Source organism: Haliotis rubra, unplaced genomic scaffold, assembly GCF_003918875.1.
Source record: "Haliotis rubra isolate DU_JTF1 unplaced genomic scaffold, ASM391887v1 Scf668, whole genome shotgun sequence".
Taxonomy (NCBI): domain Eukaryota; kingdom Metazoa; phylum Mollusca; class Gastropoda; order Lepetellida; family Haliotidae; genus Haliotis; species Haliotis rubra.
Window position 1 is genome coordinate 471,912 of NW_025767377.1, and position 24,316 is coordinate 496,227.

General features: G+C 41.1%; 1 protein-coding gene across 1 annotated transcript; it reads left to right on the forward strand.

The window, feature by feature from the left end:
• The first annotated feature begins 22,023 nt into the window (after positions 1 to 22,023).
• LOC124257600 (aquaporin-8-like) lies at positions 22,024 to 23,006 on the forward strand. Its single transcript, XM_046691702.1, is given in 2 exon segments — positions 22,024 to 22,403; positions 22,406 to 23,006. Coding segments are annotated over 2 exon segments (783 nt in total). The 5' UTR covers positions 22,024 to 22,096; the 3' UTR covers positions 22,882 to 23,006.
• The last annotated feature ends 1,310 nt before the right edge of the window (positions 23,007 to 24,316 follow it).

Consider the following 24,316-nt stretch of genomic DNA (forward strand, 5'->3'; position numbering starts at 1 on the left):
CCATGCCATGAAGTGACAAATGCTTTCAGATCCTCTGATCCGTCTATTTAAGGAGGAAACATGGTTTAATCGTTTTCCGACCACTAGATATAAACCACTATATAAGTAACGATTATTTTCGGCAACATCATGTCTTCAGAAACACTGTCATGACCCGGGAAAGACTTAAACTGGACAGATTTCAAGATATTGAAATCTGAAACCAATCATATAAAGATTTAATAAGCGTGTTTGGGGGGCTATTTTTTGGCAAACTATAAATCGACATTATCTTCAGAGATCTTTATTGTTTAAAGGCAGAGAAGTAAACTATTCTCAAATCTAATTATCATTCAATCTTTTTGGGGTATAAATTACAAATAATGACACTGTAATTATTTAACATGACACAAGCAACGAAAATTCTGGAAATAACAGGACTTTAGCTTAATTTTAATCCTCTCGAGGCGACAGAAATATCCGTTACTAGGATGAAATGTTCACTGTGTTTGTTCTTGATGTTTTGGTCATGTTTCTATTGCCCAGTTGTAAGTCTGTCTTATCAAATACAGAGTGACATTACTTTGTAAACTCCGAAACGTGACTTATAACTAAATAGTAAGTGGTGGTGTCAATTTTTATTTAGAAATGAAATTTTTGTAACACCGTCACTTCCTATTTCAGATGGCTCTGAATTTTACCTCTTTGGTAATTGTATACATCCTCTTTGACTTCACAGCTTGGATAGGAGTCACGGGATATTTGAAAAATGGTATCAGAACTTCACAAGCTATGTAGTTGCGAATACCCTGGTAACGAATATTTCAGTAACGGAGATTTTATACTCCGTGAGTTACCATTAACCACACAAAGCTTTGAATATTTTTTTTTCTTTTTCCACCTGGCATACTTCATGTTCTAAATATAACTTAAACTATGTGAAAAAGTACGGAAGCGTACTAGGGCCACGGTGAAAATGTTTTTTGGTCTTACTATCTCCTACGTAGTACTTAATATCTCCTACGTAGGACTTAATATCTCCTACGTAGGACTTAGTATCTCCTACGTAGGACTTAGTATCTCCTACGTAGGACTTACTATCTCCTACGTTGGACTTACAATCTCCTACGTAGGACTTAGTATCTCCTACGTAGGAGTTAATATCTCCTACGTAGGACATAGTATCTACGTAATACGTAATATTTCCTGTAGGAGATGATCGATATACGTTTATATGGATTAATCTGAAACGGTCGACTTAAAGCCCCCGACACGCACACAATCTCCTGTTTCACTGTTTCAGTCACTGTAAGAGTCTACGGTCATTCGTTTCATTCACTATTAGAGTCTACAGTTATGTGTTTCATTTACTGTTAGAGTCTACTATCATGTGTTTCAATTTACTATTAGAGTCTACTGTTTCCTTCATTATTAGAGTCATGTGTTCAACTAATTGTTGCACATTAGTACTGTGTTGGACCGACTGTTATACTTTACTGCCTTGCGTTCAGTTTGCTCTACTATTACGCGTTGCAGTTAGTTCACTGTTATATGTTGCACTTTGTTACACTTTACTATTATGCATTGGATATTTCAGAGGTCGTTGCACGTGAATCATAATCTGCGTGTACAGACGTGTCTTAGACTATAGGTGGCAATCTATGTGTACGTATCCCCTTATATTTATACAAATAACTATAATGACAATTCTTTGCCTTTTTGAATTTCGTATTGTTTTACGCCGCACTCAACACTTGTCCACCCCAGTCAAGTCAACCTGTAAACAATTACGAATAAAACCGCAAACGAGCGTTGCATCTGATCCAACCTAGCCCCATCAACACAAGCAACAACTTGCGGAGGTCGTGTTATAACCCGAGTTTCATATCACAACCTCACTCCCCAACTCATCCATCCCACTCTCTCCTCTCTCCTCTCTCTGTGTGTGTGTGTGTGTGTATTGTGTGTGTGAATAGATGTATGTATGATAGATTAAACATAATCATACCCAAACCTCCATAACTGCAATTAGAACAGGGTCCACGTTACCCTAACGTAATACACACACAATAACCCTGTACAGTAACACTGCGTTAGTGTCATGAATATTCACTGACTCACATTTCGACTATCTAACGTCCTACCAAACATTTCTCAACTTAATAACCATCCTTAAAAAGGACATATTAAGTCCTTCGTAGGAGATACTAAGTCCTACGTAGGAGATTCTAAGTCCTACGTAGGAGATATTAAGTCCTACGTAGGAGATACTAAGTCCTACGTAGGAGATAGTATGTCCTACGTATGAGATACTAAGTCCTTCGTAGGAGATACTATGTCCTACGTAGGAGATACTATAGTCCTACGTAGGAGATAGTATGTCCTACGTAGGAGATACTAAGTCCTACGTAGGAGATACTAAGTCCTACGTAGGAGATAGTGACCCCCAAAAGAATTTCACCGTGGCCCTACTACGCTTCTGTAAAAAAGAGCATAATTACCCAATTTGGCAGTGGTAACTGACATTTTACTCTTATTTCTACGCATGGAATATATTTTATTCATTGATATAGATTGTGCACAGAGATATTCTAAGCACCAAATAATGACAAATGCCATTAATGTAAACATAAATTGTATTCATTCAAAGTGATTAGTTAAGGTTATCGTTTGTTCTACACATGTACATGTCAAGCTGAACATTTGTCACGGACATTCCCTAAAGACTGGCGACATAGCATTAGACCAAATTGATCGATATACGTTTATATGGATTAATCTGAAACGGTCGACTTAAAGCCCCCGACACGCACACAATCTCCTGTTTCACTGTTTCAGTCACTGTAAGAGTCTACGGTCATTCGTTTCATTCACTATTAGAGTCTACAGTTATGTGTTTCATTTACTGTTAGAGTCTACTATCATGTGTTTCAATTTACTATTAGAGTCTACTGTTTCCTTCATTATTAGAGTCATGTGTTCAACTAATTGTTGCACATTAGTACTGTGTTGGACCGACTGTTATACTTTACTGCCTTGCGTTCAGTTTGCTCTACTATTACGCGTTGCAGTTAGTTCACTGTTATATGTTGCACTTTGTTACACTTTACTATTATGCATTGGATATTTCAGAGGTCGTTGCACATGAATCATAATCTGCGTGTACAGACGTGTCTTAGACTATAGGTGGCAATCTATGTGTACGTATCCCCTTATATTTATAAAATAACTATAATGACAATTCTTTGCCTTTTGAATTTCGTATTGTTTTACGCCGCACTCAACACTTGTCCACCCCAGTCAAGTCAACCTGTAAACAATTACGAATAAAACCGCAAACGAGCGTTGCATCTGATCCAACCTAGCCCCATCAACACAAGCAACAACTTGCGGAGGTCGTGTTATAACCCGAATTTCATATCACAACCTCACCCCAACCATCCCACTCTCTCTCTCTCTCTCTCTCTCTCTCTCTCTCTCTCTCTCTCTCTGTGTGTGTGTGTGTGTGTGTGTGTGAATAGATGTATGTATGATAGATTAAACATAATCATACCCAAACCTCCATAACTGCAATTAGAACAGGGTCCACGTTACCCTAACGTAATACACACACAATAACCCTGTACAGTAACACTGCGTTAGTGTCATGAATATTCACTGACTCACATTTCGACTATCTAACGTCCTACCAAACATTTCTCAACTTAATAACCATCCTTAAAAAGGACATATTAAGTCCTTCGTAGGAGATACTAAGTCCTACGTAGGAGATTCTAAGTCCTTAAGTCCTACGTAGGAGATACTAAGTCCTACGTAGGAGATACTAAGTCCTACGTAGGAGATAGTATGTCCTACGTATGAGATACTAAGTCCTTCGTAGGAGATACTATGTCCTACGTAGGAGATACTTAGTCCTACGTAGGAGATAGTATGTCCTACGTATGAGATACTACTAAGTCCCACGTAGGAGATACTAAGTCCTACGTAGGAGATAGTGACCCCCAAAAGAAATTCACCGTGGCCCTACTACGCTTCTGTAAAAAAGAGCATAATTACCCAATTTGGCAGTGGTAACTGACATTTTACTCTTATTTCTACGCATGGAATATATTTTATTCATTGATATAGATTGTGCACAGAGATATTCTAAGCACCAAATAATGACAAATGCCATTAATGTAAACATAAATTGTATTCATTCAAAGTGATTAGTTAAGGTTATCGTTTGTTCTACACATGTACATGTCAAGCTGAACATTTGTCACGGACATTCCCTAAAGACTGGCGACATAGCATTAGACCAAATATGTTTATCTAAAAAGAATGCATTGGCTTAGCTATTTGCAGAAAATGATACTTTTGACCAACGTCAATGTCCTAGTGTACTGATATCTAGGTATTTGTATACCAACCTGCATTAAATTTAATTGCAAAGTAAGGTTTTGTTAGCGGCGACAGTAACGAACATTTCAAATTGACCGATTACCTTAGCTGTAACAAATATACTTTTGGGGTTTTGGACTGTTTATGCATACATCATTCCAATTTTGAAGAAATCCAATTACCATAAATCTAGTTTCATACAATAAGCCTGGTTTCATCCCTTTCTGTTTCATACATCGACATCTTCAATTATCAGAATTGTCAATCTTGTAACGATAGACACAGAACGATGTTATGTTATTGTTATGACATACTGACATTTTATAATATCTCCCCCGACGGCAATATTGCGAAAGAAAAATATACAACAAAATAAAATATGACAACTACAGTTAATACCAATTTACAGTAACCAAGTGAAAGTCACTAAAAAGTTAGTTATACAATATATTTGCATTTCACGGGAATATGAATCTTTTAGAAAATGTGTCTGTGGTAGTTTCTCGTGCATATTTTACCTCCATGTGCGCGATGCCGTACGTGCTTCCGGTTTCACCAAGGGTGGATACAATTACAAATATTGTGATTATTTTTCATGGTCTGGATTATGTAGGTATTGAATCGTTTTCTCGTATATAAGTTCAGATTCTGCTTATAAACGTGTTGTCACCTAAAACAATCGTTAGGCCACGCCCTCACCTACGGCTGTCAACAATGTCAAAGTCGGAAGGTTTCCAAACAATACAAACTCGATCAAAGATATTAGCAGTTAAGTAATCGGGCCATGTAATTAATTCCAGCAAAAGTTATTTGGATATATCGAAAGGATGACACTAGTTTATCGGTATCACGTTGCATGAGTTGTTTGTTTACCGCCGTTGCCATTATCGTTCCTATCCATCCGATCGGTGATGTAACATTGAGATTATTTTTGTTTATAACTAATTAAAACGAAAGTTACTATTTTCTGTTAGAAAATGGGGAACTTCAGTGTTTTCTCTTCATCGAAGAACAAAAATATTAATCAAATTCTAAAAGAAATAATTTCATTATGGAGAAAAAAATTTGACTGAGTACCACTCGACGTGAAGTGCCTGAAGTCAACAGTTGTTTGTGGCTGTCTGCCGAAAAAGTTGGCGAATGCATTTTTAATTTGCGGGCTTTCGTTTTAAGGGACAAAAACTACTTTAGAAGGCTGAGCATTCATGCATTCAATACATAGTTCAAATGAAACGTAAACCCTGCTTGATCAATAGTTGTATTTGGGGATATCATTAAGCTGCTCTCCTGTGGAATGTATTCGACAGCAGCATTGAGAGGGTTAATATATGCATGTCATCGTATCCCAGTTGGGTAGATCCATGCTCATGCTGTCAGTCACTGGATTGTCTGGATGCAGACTCGAATATGTAGAGATTTTAGTATTGCTGAGTGCGGCTTTACACAACAGACATTCTCAATTTGCCAAATCATTCGACTATCTGCATTCATGCTTCAGTAACGAAATCACTGAGAGTTGCAACCCTGTAGATAACAGTGTGACACAATTCCCTGCCCGACGACTGTAGTAAACTGTATCATGATGAAAAGCTCATACAGAAAATAGAAAAAAAGTTATTTTCAATTAAATCACATCAGGAACATATAGTAACATAACACACAACTCTTTAAAACAAGCTGATGAAGTCGTTGAAACTGAACCTTAGCATCGAGTAGAATACAAGTAGCAGCTTCTATGCGTCTATAGTTATAGGAGCTCACCGTAATGTAGCTACTATTTCAAAGGACAATTAAATGTACGTGTTGTCTTTTCGGCTCTCAAATCTTTGTCTGGGTGGTGCGCGCGGTTGCGGTAACATCCCTCGTCTGAGTCTTCTTGTGTAAACAGTAGAGCTTTTCCTTCAACAGTTGGAAGTTCCTCGACTTACAGACGAAACACACGAAAATGTAGAAACCCTGAAGGCCGCTAAGAACGATCTGGAAATACCACAGAAGGGACACCTGGGTGAAGGCAGCAATGAAACAGAAGATCCACGAGAAACCCATGATGAACGATAGGCGGACATATATGCCCAGGCGTGTTTTCTCGTTCTTGCAGCTTTTGGCATGTGAAGCGACTTTGGAGGCCGTCCGCTCGATGCTGATCAGAGTCAAAATGAAACAGGTTACATTAATAAGCAGGGTCAGAGCCAGTGGAAGTCCGAAAACATAGAGAGACGCTTTGGGATTGGCTATCCAACACACGTGATCAGATCCATAGCCAATGCGTATTCCCCACACATGGAAACGATCGATCACAACACAAGTGGCAACCAAAAGGAAGGGGATCCCCCAACCAACGAATGCGTACAGACAAAACAGTTGGTTGTGACTCTCAGTTCCAGATAATGGTGACATGCTTCTCAGAGACCGAGCTAGATCTATAGACAGCAAACTCATCCACAGGAACGTGGATAGCCACATCATTTGGACAAGGGAGGCAACCGCTACGCACATCGGACCAGTTGGTACTTTGGTCATGAGTTGGAGTCCCTGGGCAACAAGGAGAGTTGCTGACAAAGACATTACAATTTTACCAGGAACATTTCTGAGTTGGGGTAGAAAGCTATAAACCAGAAGTACCCCAACAAGAGAGGTCATGGACACTGATGATGCCACAATGGTCAGAACAATCTGGACGTCGGCGTAGTCAAAGAAAACCACCTGGTCAGTATGACTCCGTGAGAAGTGGGAGCAGATAATAGCTCCATTTTTCGTGAGACTGAAATTCCCTGGGGGCAGCATGACTCCACTGGGAATATAAAGCAGGGAGTCATTGACGAGACTAAACTCAGATTGATGAATGGACAACTTTCCATTTGGACAGTGGATGGAGTCATCGCCCATGTCAGGAACACAGACAATAATGTCTGTCCAATTGAGTGCTGCTGCACTGTCTTCATAATGCATCTCAAACCCTATGTTATCTAACCTGAAGTATGACCGATTTAATCTGGCGTAGTAAGAATTTCTGACTGTGATCACTTCAACATCTTGGAACATTTTGGGAACATGTTTTTCGGGACAAACCTCTGTCAAGTTGCTGATATATCCATGGTATTCCAAAATATCCTGAGTCACAGATGAATTGTTTGTTTTTAAGTTATTCAAAGAAAAGTTAAACGCTTTAATATTAAGCTGTGAATGTTTTGAAGACATCTCCCTGAACAGATATCCAGTTGTGTCAATGAGGGTACCTACTGGGGCGTTAGATTCGACGTTAGCTGTATAAGTGTATGTAGTGTGTTTGTTTACACTGACATTATTCATTACTACATCTGGATGTACTCTTTCGATCAGATTTGTAAGGTTCACACTCGCGTTATGACTAATATCGTTTCTGTCACTAAGAAACCATTCCAAAAAACGTCTAATGTTCTTCCTTACAACCTTCATCATTAACGTGTCCTCCCCACGAACACTGAGAGTGATGGCAAAGATGTGAGCACCGTGAGGGTAGAGTTGTCCAGTTCCGTCAATCACCTGCTTGTCCTTGAGGATGCAGGTCCCGTTGACGGGGCGCATGTCCATCCCGTCACACATCAGGATCACACACTTGTGAGAGTAAATGTTGAACACCTCATCTTCTCTGAGACATAACCTTGTCTCAGTTCTCACCACTCGACCATTGATTTCCAAACTCATCTCATTATCCCCAAAATTAAATAGCATGCGCAACGTTTTGACGTTACTGACATTTGTTGACATATGTTTCCACTCGTCGGGTATCATCAGCTCTAAGGTAGGAGAACCAACAATTGGCCAGTTGATCAAGGGTATTCTTGGTTGCATAGAGACTGGAGGTAGCTTTTGTGATGCACATCTTAGGGGAGTGTCCAGAGTCACCCTTCCAAGTACACTTAACGCACAGTGTGCATTTTGGTACATTGTCGAGTTCTCATCTATCGCTGGGTACATATATAATGAGCACAGTCTATCTGCGTCTTCCAGGTAGATTTCAGGTGCAATAGTAGTTACAGTGGGCAGCGTTACAAAGGTTGGTCCCATCAAGCGGGTGATTGTTGGTTTCAGCGTGTTGGTGTCAGAAGACTGTGTTGAGGTTTCGCCATTGACGAGGGCTACATTTGTCTTGGGTTCAACTTTCATGAAGTCCTTGTTACACAGTCTTGGATTATCCTCTGGGTTTGGCTCACTGTAAACCCAACAGGTACCCAGAAGTATAAGTTTCTCAACTTGAGTGAAGGACATGTCGGTAACATCTATACCAAACTCACACGTTACATGTGTACGCCAGAAACGCACCATGTTCCTCTCAAAACCGTGGCATTTTGCACAGTAATAGTTTGCAAATGTTATGGTTGGAGTTTCAATGAGAGTTACAGGTACATCGCCAATAGCATTCCGTCCTCCCACCTCGCAATTCAGGACATCTTCACCTGTTACACCATCTCTGGAACAACTACGGATTGTCCAAAACAGAATTCCTATTCCTCTTCCTGAACACGTTTTGTATTGGAGTGTTTTTTGTTCTTTCAAGAAAGATCTCTCCATACTCTTATATTTATCGCTTTGGGAAAAGTCGGATATGTTGGAACCAAGGCAGGTTTCAAAGTAGTCAAAGCAGCAGTCACCGTAGAGGAGGCAGTTGCTGTCACAGTAACAGAGGAACAAGGGGAGGATAAGGTTTGGATTCATTCTGACGGGAGTGGCCCCACACTGGTCTGAGTTGTGGCATGACTCGTAGTGGCAGTTAGGGGTCCCTGGATAGCCGGCTATATTGATGTAGGAAGGGTCGTTGGCCAAGGAGGCAGCATCTGAAACATACAGGAGAGGGTTAAAGTCACGCAGTATGTACGTGCGTATATAGGCTATGAATGCGAAGGTGATGCCGTTTGCCGTTTGGAGTATTACAAAAACATGGAAATGGAGTTGACAAGCCAACGAACACAATCACAACAATTTGATATTGAAAACAACAGGCATCGGACTAAAGCACGACTCATCTCCGTACCTCACCGCGAACTGTTGTCAGTGTTACCTTAAACCAGTAACAAAGGCATGCACTTCACATATCTGTTCATTGCATATCTGTTCAACAGCCAGTTTGACTCCCCCTTCTCGCGAGAAAATGAGATAAGGTGTGAGGGGTATTTACATTACGTGCTAGATTATCACACGTATTGCCACGTGGTGGATTGTACCAGTACAGAAATATGTCAGATGTATATTTTAAGATAACTATTTGTTTATATTTTCCCTCTGCCTTACATTTTAGTTGAATTACTGACCCGCCAACTGAAACAAAAATCACAAAAATCAAATCAGTATCCTGAGTTGTTTTCTATTTTATTTTTATTTTTGTTTCAGGCTGACGATCACCTTCAGAGCCATGTCAAACTTTAATATAAACCCCGGTGTATATAACTGAAAACAACCACACCATCGTATTTCCTGTTGCTTGTCCCAAACATGCTCTATCGGGGAGAGATCAGGTGAATTTACAGGCCAAGGCAGTAAGTCAACGTTGTGGTGTTGCAAGAAATCCATAGCAACCCTTGCCGTATGAGGGCGGGCATTGTCCTGTTGGAATGTTAACCCAGGGCCATGACGTTGCAGAAAAAGAATTGCCACAGGTCGAAGAATCTGATCCCTGTAGCCCACACCAGTCAAGTTGCTCTGAACAATCACCAAAGGAGTTCTTTGGCGTGCTGTTATTCTACCCCAAATCATCACGGAACCATCACCAAACCGATTCCTCTCCTTCACGTTCTCCCACGCGTCTATAGGCACGTTGACGTCCATCACTATGGGAAATGTTAAACCTGGACTCATCTGTAAAAACAACATTTCTCCACCAAAGCAAGGGTCTGCGGACATGATTTCGGCACCACATTCGGCGAGCTTGTCGATGACATTATGTCAAGATAGGCCATATGGCGCAACGTCGTTGTCTGATCCCGTGATGACGTAAACGTTGTCGAACTGCAGTCTGAAACCTGTGGCGAAGATGGGTCACCCTTATCCATCTGTCCTGTCTTGGCGTTGTTACACGTGGACGTCCAGAACGTGGCCGAGCGATGACGTCATTTGTGTTCTGGTAGCGTCTCACCAGTGCAGAAATAGTGTTCCGGTGGCAGTGGAAATGTGCAGCCACTTGTCGTTGAGACATCCCCCCACGGACCATTCCAATGGCCTCATGACGTTGTGCAGACATGAGCCTTGGCATACTATGCGTTTCAATAGCCGTTTAATTTTTTGAACGATCGCAAGGGCGGGGGTTGAGCTTTCCAAAGTGACAGTATTGTGTGGCATTCATTTGCTATGTTTCTCTTTCCCGGAATGCACGTGCAACAACGTATTGCACGTCTCAAGGACGAACCCACTGACGTCACTGAACGTGGCACGTGCATGCATGTTGGATAATCTCTGAGTTTAAATCCTTATGTGTCTACACAGGATTGATAAATTTAGATTTTTTATTTTTGTATGCACAGTTTCTTTATGTGCCTAGTATATATCCGGCCTTGACGATAGAGCTGATAGGATACTATCGTCAATGGAGTAGCTGGTGAAGCAGAGACAAGAGGTTCTGTCAGCCGACCAGTCAGAGAGGTTGACATTCATAAGCTGGGTGGGAGATATCCTAAAGAATCTGCCCAAACCTGTGTACCGGGACGCCAAAATAAAGATTCAGCAACTGATGAACGACTGTTTGGACTTCACAGGCAGCATCACATACAGCAGCTTCATCATCATCATCAGTTTCAACAGCAACAGCTCCATCATCGACAGTCCCGTCATCAGCAGCAGCAATACGATAACAATGTCAAAGGTACATATAAACTTTAATGGAGGGATCAGGAGACCATAGAAAGTCGGGAGAATTTCCATTGAAAAGTCAATCACAATGACGTCACAAGCGGGACAGGGGTCAAACGACCATGTCACAAGCTCAATAACGGGTATGTCCACCATCGGCATTGAGAACAGCAGTGCATCGACGACGCATAGAGCCTATCAAACGGGCAAGGAAGGCTTGTGGGATGTCACGCTAGATTCTCTCAAGTTCTATTGCAAGGTCAAGGACGTTATCTGGCGGATGAGGAAGACGGCATAGACGTCGATCCAACTCGTCCCAAACATGCTCTATCGGGGAGAGATCCGGTGAATTTGCAGGCCAAGGCAGTAAGTCAACGTTGTGGTGTTGCAAGAAATCCATAGCAACCCTTGCCGTATGAGGGCGGGCATTGTCCTGTTGGAATGTTAACCCAGGGCCATGACGTTGCAGAAAAGGAATTGCTACAGGTCGAAGAATCTGATCCCTGTAGCCCATACCAGTTAAGTTGCCCTGAACAATCACCAAAGGAGTTCTTTGGCGTGCTGTTATTCTACCCCAAATCATCACGGTACCATCACCAAAGCGATTCCTCTCCTTAACGTTCTCCCACGCGTCTATAGGCACGTTGACGTCCATCACTATGGGAAATGTTAAACCTGGACTCATCTGTAAAAACAACATTTCTCCACCAAAACAAGGGTCTGCGGACATGATTTCGGCACCACATTCGGCGAGCTTGTCGATGACGTTGTGTCAAGATAGGCCATATGGCGGGACGTCGTGGTCTGATCCCGTGATGACGTAAACGTTGTCGAACTGCATTGAAACCTGTGGCGAAGATGGGTCACCCTTATCCATCTGTCCTGTCTTGGCGTTGTTACACGTGGACGTCCAGAACGTGGCAGATCAATGACGTCATTTGTGTTCTGGTAGCGTCTCACCAGTGCAGAAATAGTGTTCCGGTGGCAGTTGAAATGTGCAGCCACTTGTCGTTGAGACATACCCCCACGGACCATTCCAATGGCCTCATGACGTTGTGCAGACGTGAGCCTTGGCATGCTATGCGTTTCAATAGCCGTTTAATTTTTTTAACGATCGCAAGGGCAGGGGTTGAGCTTTCCAAAGTGACAGTATTGTGTGGCATTCATTTGCTCTGTTTCTCTTTCCCGGAATGCACGTGCAACAACGTATTGCACGTCTCAAGGACGAACCCACTGACGTCACTGAACGTGGCACGTGCATGCATGTTGGATAATCTCTGAGTTTAAATCCTTATGTGTCTACACAGGATTGATAAATTTAGATTTTTAATTTTTGTATGCACAGTTTCTTTATGTGCCTAGTATATATCCAGCCTTGACGATAGAGCTGATAGGATACTATCGTCAATGGAGTAGCTGGTGAAGCAGAGACAAGAGGTTCTGTCAGCCGACCAGTCAGAGAGGTTGACATTCATAAGCTGGGTGGGAGATATCCTAAAGAATCTGCCCAAACCTGTGTACCGGGACGCCAAAATAAAGATTCAGCAACTGATGAACGACTGTTTGGACTTCACAGGCAGCATCACATACAGCAGCTTCATCATCATCATCAGTTTCAACAGCAACAGCTCCATCATCGACAGTCCCCTCATCAGCAGCAGCAAGATCGACCTGTTCAGCAACAGCATAATCAGCATCAGTGGCAGCAACAACAGCAACAACACTACAGGCAGCCCCACCGTCGGAGTGGCCTGTACACGTCTCCGGTCCACCCATGTCTATTTGGGGATCTCAAGACTCGAGATGGGTTGCACAACAATGCTCACAGCCGTCGACGTCCTCAGCAGCAGAGCAACAGGAACAACCGCCCAGACTAATGAGTTGTCCCCGCGTGACCTGTACGTCAACGCCAACATCCATCCCTGTTGCCAGAGACATCACAAGTGGGAGTGAGCCGAGCCTCTCGAACATTTCAAGTGTACTGAGACGCTGTTGTGAGGAGTTGGAAGATTCAAGTTCTCCGGAGTGAACTGTGTGACCACTAGTGCTTTGTTTATTGTTCGTTTTGGTTTTTATTTACGATTCATTAAATTTTAAAATGCAACTAGTGATTGTTTGTTATCTGTGCATGGACAATGAAATGGTACCCCAGACATGAGGTTATTGGAACATGGTAATAAGAATCTGTGAGATACACGTAAAAGAGATATGCAATATAAATACAGTGTGGCGCAGGACGAGGGTTAATTGGTATCAGTCCTGCCGAACAAAAGGATGTGAACATCAATACACAGGGCATACTATACTGCCTGATAACAGTTTAGAATCGCATGCATAATTTTCTTAAAGATATAGAAAAAATCATTTTGCTGTTTGTTCCAGTAATGTGTATGAACTTTTGATTGGTTTGGCTTGTTTTACAGAAAAGTTATAAATTATTATGATGACTATTCCCGTTGTTATAACTGTTTCATTACATTTTCAATGGTGATTCTTAGCTTTTTCGGGTTGTATAAATCAATTTATCTCTTAGTCCTTAAATGTGTTCACACCCTTTTGTCCGGTACTAAATTGTGATGATGTCTGTAGCATTCACTTTTCCAACTACATCCAAACCGTATTGTCATCAATACTGTCGAACAAAAGAAAGTGAACAACATTACACATTACATACAAAATTAAACTCTCTTTTATTGTGTTCACATTCTTTTGTCCGGTACTGAATGGTGATGATGTCCAGCTATCAACACATAAGTCACAAGCTTCAAACCCGACATAACTGTAACTTGTAAGAAAAACATGACAAAGGAAACACTTTAACAGCATTTTAATGCAAGAATGAGTAAATGACATAGCATACATATATATAGAGTCCACTGAGTGAGGTGATACTGCGTCAAGAGTCTAGAGTGCATAGATACGTATGAAGGGAGTAGCGTCCATCCATCTCGGCACCATTACACTTGAGCCTGCCTGATGACATATGGTTGCCAAGCATCTTGTCCCACTTCACTGTTGAAGTTGAGTTTCAGATACTCTCACTGTTTCTTGGCCTCTACAGTGTCTCTGTTGGGACCCATCACATTGGCCAAATCATGCATATTGGCCGTCTGACGCCACTGCCCAAGGATGATGTTGTGGTCATCGTCTTCTCTGTCTACAAGTGCATCACGGTTTGCAGTGTACCTCGTCCTCATGATGCTGTGAAGGCAGACAGCAGCTTCAACCATACTTCTCACGACGTCTGCTTCTTGTTGCAGTGCAGATAGAAGGCATTACCAGCGATTGGCCAGATGCCAAAGGCATTCTCAACGACTCTGCATCCTCTGGATATCATGTAGTTGAGCACCAATTCTTCCTCTGTAAGGCCTCGTCTGGAGTATGGCTTCATGAGGTACTTTCTGAGGGCAAAAGCATCGTTCCCCAGAAGGAAGTATGGCGTTCTCAGCACCGTCGTATGGGAGTGGTTCAGGTCTGGGGAAGTTGATGGTTTCGTCTTCGATGCATCCTTAAGCTCCGAGGCATTGCATATCTGGGCATCAGACATGTGGCCCATCCCACCGACATCTATCTACATAACCTGTAGTTGGCGTCTACCAGTGCTAATAGAGCGATGGAAAAGAAGCCCTTTTAGTTATGGTACAGGCTTCCACTTGATGGTGGTTTTCGAATGGCGACGTGCTTCCTATCCAGGATAGGTTCCATTTATCCTGGAGCTCCAAGCTGAGCAATCTCCATTCCTGCTCAGTATGTGGACACTGTATGACTTCGTCTTTGTATTGATCAATGGTAGCCTGACAGACCTCGGGTAGGAAGCTTGCGATGGTGTGGCGAGATACTCTGAAGTTGTAGGCCAGAGTTGGATACTTGTCGCCAGAAGCCAGGTGACGCAAGGTGACAGCTAGTTTCAGACCAGCGCCGAGTGCACTTCTGAATTAAGTTGGTATCCTTCTTTGTCAGTCGGGGAGCCAAGACTGTGAGCAACTCGTCAAAGAGGTTAGGTGGGACCCGGAGATAATTGAAGAAGGATTGCTTGTCTTCGAAACGGAGCTTTTCCATGAGATTGTCATAGTTCCAAAGACCAATTCTTCGTTCCACCCTCAGCCATGGACGTACCCAGAAGCTTTAGGGCGTGTATGATGTCTTCTGCGGTGTATGACTATGTCACGTTGTACTTCGTTGTATTCGTGAAACAACAACAGCAGGTGGAACAACTCCAAGTCAGCCTTCTCTGAAGTTTGGTCCATTTGGTGGAGCTTCATGAAGTGTTTCCAGTACGTCTTCACTTGCAGAATTGATCTTCCTTGGTCGAATCCGCGTATTTATAGGCGGAATCAGGTGAAAATCCTTTGATCTTTGCCGACTTCATCCGCAAAAAGGACGCGTTCGTTCCGAAATTAAACGTGGTTGACGAGGATCTTCCGCAGTCATTCCGGCTATAACGCAAGTATTCCGCGTGTTTCCGCAATTATTCCGAAATTCTTCCTTCTCAAACGGATTAGTGCTGTAGCTATTCCCAATGTTCCGTGGTTTCCGTATGTGTTCCTCAAACACTCCGAAAATCTTCCGTAGCATTCCGCACACATTCCTACTTGTTCCGCATTTCTTCCGTGGGGTATTAATCCTAGGTTCTATCGTAGTTTTGCCGCAATTATTCCGTATATTCCGTAAACGTTCGGAATGTATCCGAAGGAGTATCAAATTACAATTTTCCGTAGGATTTTAACCAATTTTCCCGTGCAAAAATGCCGAAGACTATCCTAGACTCCAATCTGCGCACATCCGCGACGATCCTTCCATGCTGCCGTCCAGTGAAATGGGGGTCTTAACAGAGCCACAGATAACTTTTTGGGTCATTGAGTTATGTACTCGCTTGTGTTCATTTCAATTGTGTATCCTAATTTTCCTTTGAGTAACCAAATAAATTGTACTCACCTCACTCAAACTCAGTTGGGTATTTTGCCATTTTCCATTAATCTTATAAATATAATATAGTTTAAATGTCAGTGTTTGTTATTTATATTTGATCTGTAATGTGAGAAACGATAAGAAAGACTGCAAGTTGTCAAGTTCATGTCCTGAAATAGAACCTCTCAAAATACCTCAGTTACTTTATCTGTCCACCGGTACGCAAACTAAGATTTGACATATTGTGTGTACGCATGTAAGATCAAATTTATTGAGTATTTACAAAAATTCAAGCGTACTTGTACGCAATAGACTTGATAGGAATGGAGTTTGAACATAAACATGTGCGTAATTTACGCAAATACGCAGCTTATCTGTACCTCTGACTTAGAGCTCAAATGACAACATAAAGCAAGTTTCGCATATAGTTAAGCGTTTGCTTTCGAACTGTGGTAAATATTACAAAATATAGGTGTGGCGGTAATATAAATTCATTGTGGGTTATCTCCTGGGGAATACCTGTCGGCTGTGGGTACACAACCCCTCCGACGATAAATCAAGCCTCATCTGCCCCATACATGCTATGTTTCAGTCTCGGAAATATTAGCGGGGCCGTGTCACTCATATCACTAAAATATAGCTTGGCTTAACGTGACGACGCGCACCTAATGAAGACGAGAACCAACTTAGCGGCAGAAATGCATTTTGCCAGGCGCACGTTTTCAGATTACTATTAGTCACCAGAAAAAAGCCGGGCCGTGTCACTCGTGTCGCTATAAAGGCAACGTTTTTTATATCTGTGTTTCTCCTCGCCCGACCAACAGTTAATTGGCCTCCGACCTGATGATAAAGAAAAACTTCTTTTATTTCCGCCGACCCGACTCTGTATCAGAGGTCGCGTACCGATCCGTCGAATTTCTGATTTCAGAGTAGTAAAATGCTTTCGACGGATGAGCACTGTGGTCTTAGTTATTAATTAGTTATCAAAACATTGGATCATACCCAAAAAAAGACGCAAGGGATGTTGGATGGTTTGACTCTCTTTATTTTTACGGAGAAATATATACAAGGATATTATATCTATATCTGCATTCAATAAAATGAAACATTATTTCATTGACACATTTACAGTTTGTAGGAATGTTACACACGATCACCATACTCCGAGCAAGTGTCCAACACATTCAATGTAGCCCATTAATCCGATGGTCTCTGTAAGTTTAAATCCTTTTGGCATGAGTTGACCAAATTATGAATGTGGGGTGTCCATGTCATGTGGTGGTCGAAAGTTACTCAAAATAATTTAGCTTCCTTTTTTAATTCAATTTCTTGGTTATTTAGGTGCAGTTTGGGGGTATAATTTTGCATTTGCTGTGTTTTAATAGAATGGCCAAGGGTTTTTTACGTTAATATGGAAACCCCATTTTTGGATATGATTTAGCATTGTTTGGGTTTTACTGGGGATTTGTTTTACAATCGTGGAGGAGGTCCAGAATGAAATGTCAGCAAATTTAGCTGTAGAAATTTTGGGGTTTGTTTTTTCTATTGATTTCTTCTATGTCTTGAGTTGGAATTTCGAAAGTGTGAAATGCTCCACATTTGACATGTATTTATATATGTAAAGAGATACTTAAGATCAATTTCAAGTTGTAGTAATACCTTTACACACAGTTTTATAATTAACTTATAAACAAAAAGATGATAGTTCATTGCAAACCCTTTAACTATTGAAGAAAACAATAGTTTCCAGTACAAGCCGACCCCTTAATCAATAAACTTAGACTCTCCCAGTCACTCGAATATTTTTAACCCCCTTTATGCTGAGGTTTTTACTGATGGAAGTACTGAAAAGTGAATGTTGATTGTGGCTGGTATAGAAAATAAACAGGATATGTCCCGCAGAATTCAAAACTGACAAGTGAATTTGTTTAGCATGTTGGATTATAATCCACTTGAAAATGACTGTTGAAGGGGAGGGACATATATGTCCATCCAGGGAGGTTAAACAGCAATGAAACGGTGTCCGCCCGTGAAAGACACATTTGAAAAATACCAAGTGCCGCTAAAGCCACATCTCAAGTACAAACCTCGGTGCCGCGAAAACCACAATGAGTAAGGGAATCAATACCGGGTTTTTCAAATAAGCGTCACCCATTGATCACAATGGATTAAAATTGTTTTAGTGACATGTCTTTTGTATGTTTAGTTATCATATGATGGGCGGCTTCTTTATTCTCTTTGAAGTTTTTAGCTAACATATGATAACATATGTTCTGAGATATAATGATACATGCTAATAGGTCATTCTATGGAAAAGGGCAATTTCAGCTTTTGCTCTTAAAAAATATATGTCATCTCTTAATAAATGTCATTACCGCAACGGTGGCAAAAATACTGATTTTGGAAAATCTAGAGATAAATTTTGCTTAAAAACAGCTACGAAATGGAAGGAGTTAGGCTTCTAATATGTTGATGTTTTTTAAAGTATAATTGCGCAATAAATGGTCATTCTTCTAAATTATTATTTTGTTGTTGAGTTTTTGGCATGAATGTAAACATAATAACTGAGGCAACAATAGCTCTTATCTCAAAAAGTTATCAGAAAAAGATAAAACATTGAATTGACCCACCCATATTAAGTTAAACTGCTTCAAAGAAATAATTGGTTTCATAATCATAAATAATTCGTAAAAGGTTTTTGGGTACCTACGTGGGGCAGCTAGTTTGCGTGACCTGGACTTTTCTCCGCGAACAATTCAACTGGATTTCTAGATGTTAGATAATGAATGATTCACATTATTTACGGTAACATGGATTAGCTAATGGCGCATTGCCGGGAGAGCCACATTCACACGATCACTCAACCATGCCCATTGCCGATTGAGCCACACCATTTTCAACTCTGTTTCTCTTAAGTGTGGCTTTCACCAGTTATAACCAATGAAACAAACAAAGGTTTGACCCCCAATATACACTCATTTTGAAAATCACCGTTTCAAATTGAGATTTCAATTGTGTTTTCAAAGGTTTGATCAGAACGTTTGTAATACGATGACTCTTAATAATGGCATATTATTTTGCGAAATATATACATGTTCACTTAAATTACAGGTTTATCTCTTGGCCTGTATGTCCTATATCGAAAGAAATGTTCTAAATCTTACCTAATTTCAAAATCCAAGGAATCATGAAAAGGATGCACTTCTCCATCCTGAGATCATCCGCCTCACAACTGTCTCTGTGAGACCAACTGGTGCGTACAACCTACTACATTGGTTTGAAGGACCGTCAGTGGTAAACAATGAGTAGATCGTGATAGAAACAATCAAAATTAATTTCACTGGACAAACACTTCCTCGTGTCAAAGGAAATCGTTACCAAGGAAATTGGGAGTACGGTACGTTCTTCTGTGTTCTGTGATTTAACCTAAGAACAAAGCAAAAGTCCTATTGATGTCGTGCGGAATATGTTATCCTTAATTACTTGAAGTTACAATGACATTGTACTTTTCATTACAAAGATAAAGAATGTATGAAAAGACAACAAACGGCTAGGCATCACGTGTGTATGCAGTTTGAGACTCAACAATGATATGAAATACCTGAAGGATAATAGTTAAAGATATTAGATGAATAAAGGTTAAAGGAATCAAATCCTAGAAGTTTCTAAACCGTGACATTGTGTCCCGAATGTTTTTCCGGCGTATAAGCTCGTACATCTGATGGTCACAGCAGGATATTGGGGACAATGATGGTCATTAAGTGGGTACAACCTTGATTGGAATATAAATAATACAGCGGAACCAGAAATGAATAATAAACACAATGAAACAAATACTGGTTTATGTCGGTCGATGGTGAGAATCAGAAGCCAATTATCTGTAGTGTTAAAGGAAATAAACATATTTGTATTCCTGTACCAGATGAATGGTCTCAAAACAGTCTTGACGTATTAACATAAGTCATTTATAATATGGCGCGATGGAACGAAAATAATCTGGAAAAAGTGACACCTTTTTAGTCCGAACAGCCCACTTTCCGAGCGATCACGTCATACCCCGACAGTACATGCCATTGGAACCGTCCCGATTAAAGGGGTTACAATATATCTTTCCCTAGACTTTGACATGGAGCATAACTTTTTATATATATTTGCTTTATATAATTTCCTTTTAAGAACATTAGTCATGCGGGCTTTAGAAGCAGGGAAAACAGGGTTGACAATAGACTGGTTCCTGTTCGTTCCTGCGACAGACTTTGCTTGCGCGACAGGAATGGGAGGATCCGGGAACCAATCTACGGTCGAATTCACTCATATCGCATTCTACAGGGCTGGTACAAGTGGAGACACTCTCCTACCCAGAGTTCCATGCGGCCAGCATAGTACCTCTGGCACAGACAGCCGCCACGTGACGATTCGTCACATTTTACACAGTCCATTCAGTATACTGAATATGTTTTTCAACTGGTTCATTTTTTACGGGTCGAGACATCTCATTTAAAATCTGTGATAGAATGAGTTTTTGTTTTACTGAGAAAATGTCCTAAAACGTGTAATACTATTTCGATTTGCATAAATATTCCTAGTTTACATTGGTTGTACAGCTCCACGGGCTGTCATCGAAGCCTTACGGAGAGCTCGCGATACAACAGACTTGCACAAGTATAACTTCTTTGATTGGCATTCTAGAAGTTCGGTAGATGAAGAATGAGGACTATTTTTATGAATATACAACTTCTTTATTCTGCATAGGCGACGTTTCGACATAGATTCTAAGGTCGTTGTCAAGCAAGTGCTTGACAACGATATTTGAATCTATATCGAAACGTCAGCTATATAGAACAAAGAAGTTGTATGGTGCCTCTAACAGACTGGCGTCCTTGGAACTTTGTACTGTGCGCTTATCTAGAATTACTACACATGTACATCCATGGGATTAGCATTCAGTATAGCATTGAAGCAAGGCTAGCGATATATATGTATTTCCACACCTCACCTTTGCAGCTGTTGAAGACTATCTATATCACTATGCTAAACAATATGAAGAGCGCACCGAAAAGCTTGCAATAGACCAGTCTCTCCTGTTTTTCAAGCAAAAAATCGGGTCACCTACTGTGGCGGATCCAGAGGAGGGGTTCAGGGGGTTCGAAACACACACACACCCCACACACCCCTTTTGAAAATTTCTGGATCCGCCTATGACCTGATAAGCAAATTAGCCTGTGGCAGTGATGTCATCGCTGCGCCGGAGTGTTAAGTTGAGGACGTGCGTAGGGAACCGGCAACCAGCTCGCCGCATTGAACTCTGGGTTGGAGACACACTCCGGCGCAGTGATGACTTAGCATAACATCACTGCCACAGGCTAATTTGCATATCACGTGACCGGACTTTTCTCTTGTTTGTAAACAAGCGCGCATATTCATAATAAGAAGAGACTGGCCTTACGGAAGCTTTTCGGCGCGCTCTTCACAATGTTTTTCATTGTTACATGTATATTCTTCCACAACTGCGACAGTAACATTTATGACAGTACATATTTAGATATAAAACTGGATGCATCGTTTGCTCTCTGTTGGCTTCGATGACAGCACGCGGATCCGTACAACCTATGTAAACAAAGGATCGCTACGCAAATCGAAATAGTGTTACATGTTTTAGGATATTTTCTCAGGAAAACTAAACCATTTTATCAAAGATGTTTAATTAGATGTGTAGACTCGTAAAAAATGACAGAGTTAAGAAATATGTACATTATATTGAATGGACGGTGCAAGATGTGACGAATCGTCTGTGGCAGAGGTACTATGCTCGCATGGAACTCTGGGTAGGAGAGTGGGTGACCACATCAAGAACGTTCGATAAAAGCCCGTCGCGAAAACGTTACGTAATGACAATTATGACGTCATAGACCAATGTCTTACGCTGAGACGGAATGTGACGTCACCGCCTGCTACAACGTTCAAAACGTCTGAATTGCTGCTTGCTTCGACAAAGCTTCCATCAGTTATGGAAACGCCGAACTCAAACGACTGTGACCCTCTCCTTGAGAAGAAAAGCGACGTTTCTCATTATTTTGAGTCGGTCATCCGGCCATGTTTAGCTGAATTTCTTGGAGTGTGTCTCTTTGTGTTTATCGGGTGTTTGTCGACACAGGATGCTCTGACAGTCCAATCTCAAGTTCCTTCAGCAGCTGCAGTAGCTCTAGCTCACGGACTAACATCAACTGTTCTAATCATGGGATTTGGAAGCATAAGTGGAGGCCATTTTAATCCAGCTATTACTGTGGGTGTGACTCTAGCCGGTGGCATGTCCCCATCCTTGCACTCGGTTATGTCATCGCCCAGATCCTTGGTGGCATATGTGGTGCAGGTTTTTGCAAAGCAGTTCTCCTTGACAGTGCCTACGAAATAATTTACGGCGGAGCGCATCTTCTGACCAAAGTGGATCCAGGACGGGGAATTCTCTGTGAAACACTTATCACTGTCTTGCTAGTTCTGACAGTCATTCTAGTTACTGTTGACGAATCTACGAAGACCAAGTTCGCCCCACTAGCCATCGGATTTGCTGTTTCGGTTGGCATCCTGGGAGCTTTCAACACTACAGGTGGATCTATGAACCCAGCAAGGAGTTTTGGACCTGCCGTTCTACTGAGTGTGTCTTCCAGCCTCAATGCCTTCAGGTCACATTACGTATACTGGGTTGGACCTTTCATTGGATCCCTTCTGGCAGGCTTTTTCTACAGAATGTTCTTCGCCTCAGGATCCAAACGCCTGATATTGCGGAAGCAATGATAAAAGAGACTTTGAACTTAACAGGTGATGCATACTCATATTGTATTTATGAATGACTGCTGCCAGATGGTTTGTTTGAACTGTTCGCATGTAATGTTAGGTATAAAAATACTGAGGAACAATCACTAAAAATATTGACTTATTTGTTATAAGTTATTACATGGATATTATTACCTTGGTATATATGTGATCGGCAGAATGTAACCTCGAGGAGAGGTGAATATCCGTAGTAAGTGTTCACTGTAATGTTGTTGGAAATAATACCAAAAGTGTTATACGTGGACAGAAACCGGCGAAGTACAGAGCCGTGCAAAAAGTATTCGGACACTTGACGTAATTTCCATAGACTCACATATTAATTTAGTGTAGCATAAATAATTTTTATGGATTTAAGATTTGTAAGATCCAAGTCAAATTTGGCACATTTGTGAGGAATCATCTTACCTACAATCACATAATTTCTGTTTCATTTTCCGTTGCATATTTATCGAATGGCAACAATTTCATCAACACATGTACAGTGCCGTGAACTCCTTTAACATGGCGGCCTATGGGATTGTGCATTGTGGAACATTGTCCGAATACTTTTTGCACGGGTCTGTACATATACAGACCCGTGCCAGTTTTTCGGACCTTCGACGTAATTTCCATAGACTTACATGTTATTTCAGTGTATCATAAATAATTTTTATGAAGTGAGTTTGGGATGGATCTATGTAAAATTTGACAGGCAAATTTGAAATCATCTCTGCTCTGCGCACATAATTTCAGTTCAATTCTCCGACCAATATTTAATTATGATATCACATTTATCAACTTACGTATGGTTACACAATGCACAATCCCATAGGTCGCCATGTTAAAGGTCACATGCAACCAAAAAATCAAACATAATTAAAACACAATTATCACTTATTCATGACATATAATATACATTGCTGATTATGAAAAAACATATAAACAAAATTATAAGCGTACAATCGCAAATCAAAAGTGCAATATTTTGTACTTGGGTTTACTTCTCTCAAAACGAAGCACCCAGGATACCGAACCCAGTCAGAGCGGGTGGGTGTGCACTCAAGTGTAAAGGCTGGTTCAGGTTTGCCGATGACCTCACGGCTGTGTGTGTGTGTGTGTGTGTGTGTGTGTGTGTATAGAGATGTTGGGTTTTGTAAATACATGCTCGTTTTTTGTGTGTAACATTTTGCAATCAACAGACATCATAACATGTCATGTGCACAAGTATCACACCTGCCTGTCTGTGTAATTACATAATGTGACAGAGACCGAAATCGGGACATAAATCAATGCGTTTTGTTTAAGGTGTATAGCCTGATAGGTGTTAAGTTCAAATTGCATGTGGTCAGTGATCGAAGTTGTGTATTGAATATTGTCATTAGCAGACAGGCAGGCAGACACATAGGTGTCAATAAAA